Consider the following 5,000-nt stretch of genomic DNA (forward strand, 5'->3'; position numbering starts at 1 on the left):
CTTAGAACGAATCTATTCACGTACGTCAAAGCCTTGTGCGCGAATTGAGAGATGGGTGTTGCGGTTACAAGGGTACGACTTTAAAGTCGTGTACCGGCCTGGGAAGACAAACATTGCTGATGCATTATCTCGTTTGAATGCCGTGAAACAATTGGACCGTGGCGAGGAGTACGATTTCGTCAGAGCCGTTGTAGAGAGCTGCGTGCCTGTAGCATTATCACCGAAGGAGATTGAAGAGGCGTCTTACGGTGATGAGGAACTGTGTTTAGTGAAGAACTGTATAAAATCTGGGAACTGGGAACAGTGTACGTTTCCTTCATATGCACACGTCAAAGACGAATTATGCACCTATGGCGAGTTTTTGCTTCGTGGTACAAGGATAGTGGTGCCCAAGGTCTTGCGAGACAAGGTAGTCAGATTGGCACATGAGGGTCATCACGGGGTGGTGAAGACAAAGTATCGGCTTCGTAGTAAGGTGTGGTGGCCAGGAATGGACAAAGATGTAGAGAATTTGTGCAAGGTTTGCCATGGCTGTCAAGTTACTTCAAGTTGTGGCCCACCTGATCCGATGTCTCGTGTTTTGCCTCCAAGTGCCCCTTGGCAAGACTGCAGTGCAGAATTATTAGGACCCCTACCTACAGGAGAGAGTATTTTGGTGGTGGTTGATTATTACAGCAGATTTCTGGAAGTTGCTATTTTGAAGTCTACTACAAGCGTCCAGATCATAGAGGCAATCACTCCTGTGTTTGCCAGATTTGATGTACCGTTTTCCCTGAGGACAGATAATGGTCCCCAGTTTGTGTCCGAAGAGTTTGAGTCATTTCTACAAGTACATGGAGTTGAGCATCGCAGGACGACACCACTGTGGCCTCAAGCAAATGGCGAGGTTGAACGCCAGAACCGTTCATTGCTCAAGTCTCTTCAGATTGCTAATTTAGAAGGGAAAAATTGGCGAACCGAGTTGGTCACTTGGCTGACGGCGTACCAATCCACTCCGCAAGCAACCACAGGTGTCACACCCTTCTACCTGATGTTTGGTCGGGAGATGAGGACGAAGTTACCGGAGTTAAGAAGAGAAGCCGTAGAAGTGCCGAGAGAAGAAGTTCGAGATCACGATCAGGAGACCATCAGGAGATGCTATCGGATGAATGAAGCCCGTTTTTCTTCGATTCATTTTTTTATTATCATGGCCATTTATTTATTTATTTCATTGTAAAGAGCTTTATGATTGCCTTAACTTTGCAGGTCTCCATTCGATGCGAGGAAGATGGTATTGCCTTGCAGAGAGGGAAGATATTTCTTTGCGTCTCTTCCTGAATCAAATGTAAGTTGCAGTATTTCTTATACTTTTATGTAGTCATGAGAGGAGATTTGTACCTGTGCATGGGCGGTGTAGTGTCGTGAGTAATTCTGCACGTGTGGAATGTATCGGAACCAATCGTGTTACATCTATTGTTCGCGCTATTTATATAAAGCAGCGGTAATGTATGCACGGAATGTGTGAAAACCAACGGTCGATCTGTGTGTATTAAAGCGAGTGTTTTTGATGAACTGCGTCTCTACATTGGCGACGAGGATAACCAAAGAATTTCGTCGAGGATTTTGTCGAGGTTTTCGACAAGGCTTTCTCTTAGCGATGCCGGGAGGCGAGACAGAGGCAGGAAGCGGCGATTCGAGCGGTGCTTCGAGTGGTTCGGGTAGAACTTCGGTCGCTTTAGATGTCGGTTGTTTGGAACCATTTAACCCAAAAGGAGAGCCACATAGTTTAAGCCAACGGTGGAAGAGGTGGAAAAGAGCATTCAATCTGTACGTTATAGGGAAAGGGGTTTCAGATGACGGACAGAAGAGAGCTCTGTTTTTACATGTCGCGGGAATGGATGTTCAGGAAATTTACTTCACACTTGTTGCTGAGGCCGAGAGCGCTACTTTCGAGGCAACGGTTAAAGTCCTTGATGATTATTTTGTCCCAAAGGCGAACGTTCCTTTTGAGAGACATCTGTTTCGACAAATTGTGCAGGAAAGTGAAGAAACCGTTGATCAGTTCGTTTGTAGGCTTCGTCAACGAGCAATCAACTGTGAGTTTGGTGAAAGCGAGAACGACTACATCCGTGATCAGGTTATTGACAAGTGTTATTCCAGCAAGCTGCGTCGGAAGTTCCTGGAAAAGGAGGGAGCTCTAACGTTGGATGATTTGTTGAGGGTTGCGAGGTCGCAGGAAGCTGTTGATCGCCAGTTGAAACAGTACGGTACTGACCAAGTGAGTAATCAATTGACTGGCCAAGTGAATGCAGTTGGTGACAAGTCGGATGGAAATACGCGTTCTGAGAAAGAGAAGAAATGTTTTAGTTGCGATCAAGAAGGACATTTCAGTGGAGACAGGAAGTGTCCAGCGCGTGACCGGGCTTGCAGAATGTGCGGTATTATTGGCCATTTCAGAGTTAAATGTCCCCGAGCTCGTCAGCGTGGTGGTGGTGGCTCCGGATCCAGAGGGGATAAAGGTGGCAAAGGTGCTGGTGGTGGAAGAAGAAATACTGGGAGTAGACGAGGTGACGGTAGAGGAAGACGTAATCGTGGTCGTGGAGGTTCGCAGGAAACAAACCTTGTAGCTGACGGGAGTTACAGCGAAGGACCTACCGGACCGGTTCAGCAAAGTCCCGAGTTTGCATTTACTGTGGAGCAGTTAACTGGCCATGAGCGGAAAAGTAGTGATTTGATTACCTTGATAGTCGGAGGTGTAACTGTATCTGATGTCCTTATTGATTCTGGTGCTACTTGTAACGTGGTGGGACAACAGACCTGGGAGATGTTGAAACTGAAAGGAATAAACTGTGAGTCGCGCAAGTCTGCCAGAGAGCTTTTTGCTTACGGCGGTACGGAACCGTTACCGACTCTCGGAACTTTTACTGCGGATGTATCGCTGACTGGTAACAACAGTGGTTGTAGAGCAGATTTCGTGGTGGTTAAGGGCGACGGCCGAACGTTACTGGGTCGTGAGACCGCGGAAATTCTCAATCTTTTGTACGTTGGTCCCTTCCAAGCGAACAATGTTGACAGTAGAGGAGTTGAGAGTTGTATTCGGGAGAAATACAAGGCCTTGTTTACCGGTGTTGGTTTTTTAAAGGGATACGAGCTTAAACTCCATATCGATGAGTCTGTGAAGCCTGTCGCCCAGCCTGTGCGCAGAATACCGTTTGGATTACGTGAGAAGGTGGACAAGAAGCTCGATCAGCTTCTGGAGCTCGACACTATTGAGGAGGTACCAGATGGGCCTTCAGGATGGATCTCACCTTTGGTGGTTGTTCCTAAGGGCGATGGAGACATAAGGGTGTGCGTGGACATGCGGCGTGCAAACGAAGCAATCATCCGTGAAAGACACCCGATTCCAACGGTTTAAGGAGCTTTTGCACGATTCGAACGGGAGTACCGTGTTTAGCAAGATTGATCTCAAATGGGGTTTTCATCAGATTCTGCTCAGCGAGGACAGTCGGCACATCACTACTTTCGTCACACACCGAGGTCGATATCGTTACAAGCGGCTGATGTTCGGGGTGACGTCGGCACCGGAGAAATACCAGCAAATTGTCAGAGATGTGCTGAGGGGTTGTCCCGGAGTTGCGAACATTGCGCACGATTTAATTATTCATGGAAAGGGTGTAGAGGAACATGACCGGTGTCTTTTTGCTGTGTTGGATAGGCTGAGTGAAGTGGGGTTGACAGTGAACGGAGAGAAGTGCGAGTTTCGATTGTCAAGGCTCACGTTCTTCGGTCACGAACTGACCAGCGATGGCGTTAACCCAAGTGAAGAGAAGGTTGCTGCCATTAGAGATGCACGGCCTCCTAAGGACGCAAGTGAGGTACGATCGTTTATGGGTCTAGTTCAGTATTCGGCAAAGTTCATGCCAGATGTAGCATCCGTAGCCAAGCCCATTCAAGAGTTGACCAAGAAGGGCGTTACCTTCAAGTGGGGAGGCGAGCAACAGACAGCTTTTCAGGAGCTGAAGCGTCTTATCACTCGGGCCGACACATTGGGTTACCTCAGGGCTGACTGTAGGGCAAGAGTCGTTGCAGATGCGTCTCCAGTGGGTTTAGGTGCAGTTCTTGCCCAAGAACAAGGAGGGACATGGAGGGCTGTCTCATTTGCTTCTAGAAGCTTGACTGACGTGGAGAGGCGTTACAGTCAGACGGAGAAGGAAGCATTGTCATTGGTTTGGGCCTGTGAGCGATTCAACGTGTATCTTTCCGGGAGAAGCTTTGAGCTGGAAACGGATCACAAACCCTTAGAACGAATCTATTCACGTACGTCAAAGCCTTGTGCGCGAATTGAGAGATGGGTGTTGCGGTTACAAGGGTACGACTTTAAAGTCGTGTACCGGCCTGGGAAGACAAACATTGCTGATGCATTATCTCGTTTGAATGCCGTGAAACAATTGGACCGTGGCGAGGAGTACGATTTCGTCAGAGCCGTTGTAGAGCGCTGCGTGCCTGTAGCATTATCACCGAAGGAGATTGAAGAGGCGTCTTACGGTGATGAGGAACTGTGTTTAGTGAAGAACTGTATAAAATCTGGGAACTGGGAACAGTGTACGTTTCCTTCATATGCACACGTCAAAGACGAATTATGCACCTATGGCGAGTTTTTGCTTCGTGGTACAGGGATAGTGGTGCCCAAGGTCTTGCGAGACAAGGTAGTCAGATTGGCACATGAGGGTCATCACGGGGTGGTGAAGACAAAGTATCGGCTTCGTAGTAAGGTGTGGTGGCCAGGAATGGACAAAGATGTAGAGAATTTGTGCAAGGTTTGCCATGGCTGTCAAGTTACTTCAAGTTGTGGCCCACCTGATCCGATGTCTCGTGTTTTGCCTCCAAGTGCCCCTTGGCAAGACTGCAGTGCAGAATTATTAGGACCCCTACCTACAGGAGAGAGTATTTTGGTGGTGGTTGATTATTACAGCAGATTTCTGGAAGTTGCTATTTTGAAGTCTACTACAAGCGTCCAGATC

At 48.0% G+C, this 5,000-nt stretch overlaps 1 protein-coding gene across 1 annotated transcript; it reads left to right on the top strand.

Annotated features, from left to right (window-relative positions):
- Positions 1 to 1,636: 1,636 nt before the first annotated feature.
- On the top strand, positions 1,637 to 3,394 carry LOC138056117 (uncharacterized). The gene has a single exon (XM_068901951.1). It carries the CDS (start codon positions 1,637 to 1,639, stop codon positions 3,392 to 3,394), a length of 1,758 nt encoding a protein of 585 aa, XP_068758052.1.
- The last annotated feature ends 1,606 nt before the right edge of the window (positions 3,395 to 5,000 follow it).

The sequence above is a fragment of the Montipora capricornis genome, chromosome 7 (assembly GCF_036669925.1).
Source record: "Montipora capricornis isolate CH-2021 chromosome 7, ASM3666992v2, whole genome shotgun sequence".
Taxonomy (NCBI): domain Eukaryota; kingdom Metazoa; phylum Cnidaria; class Anthozoa; order Scleractinia; family Acroporidae; genus Montipora; species Montipora capricornis.

Bases quoted from the DNA above. Each gene is read 5' to 3' on its own strand.
- LOC138056117 (XM_068901951.1), top strand. From the start codon at position 1,637: ATGCCGGGAGGCGAGACAGAGGCAGGAAGCGGCGATTCGAGCGGTGCT.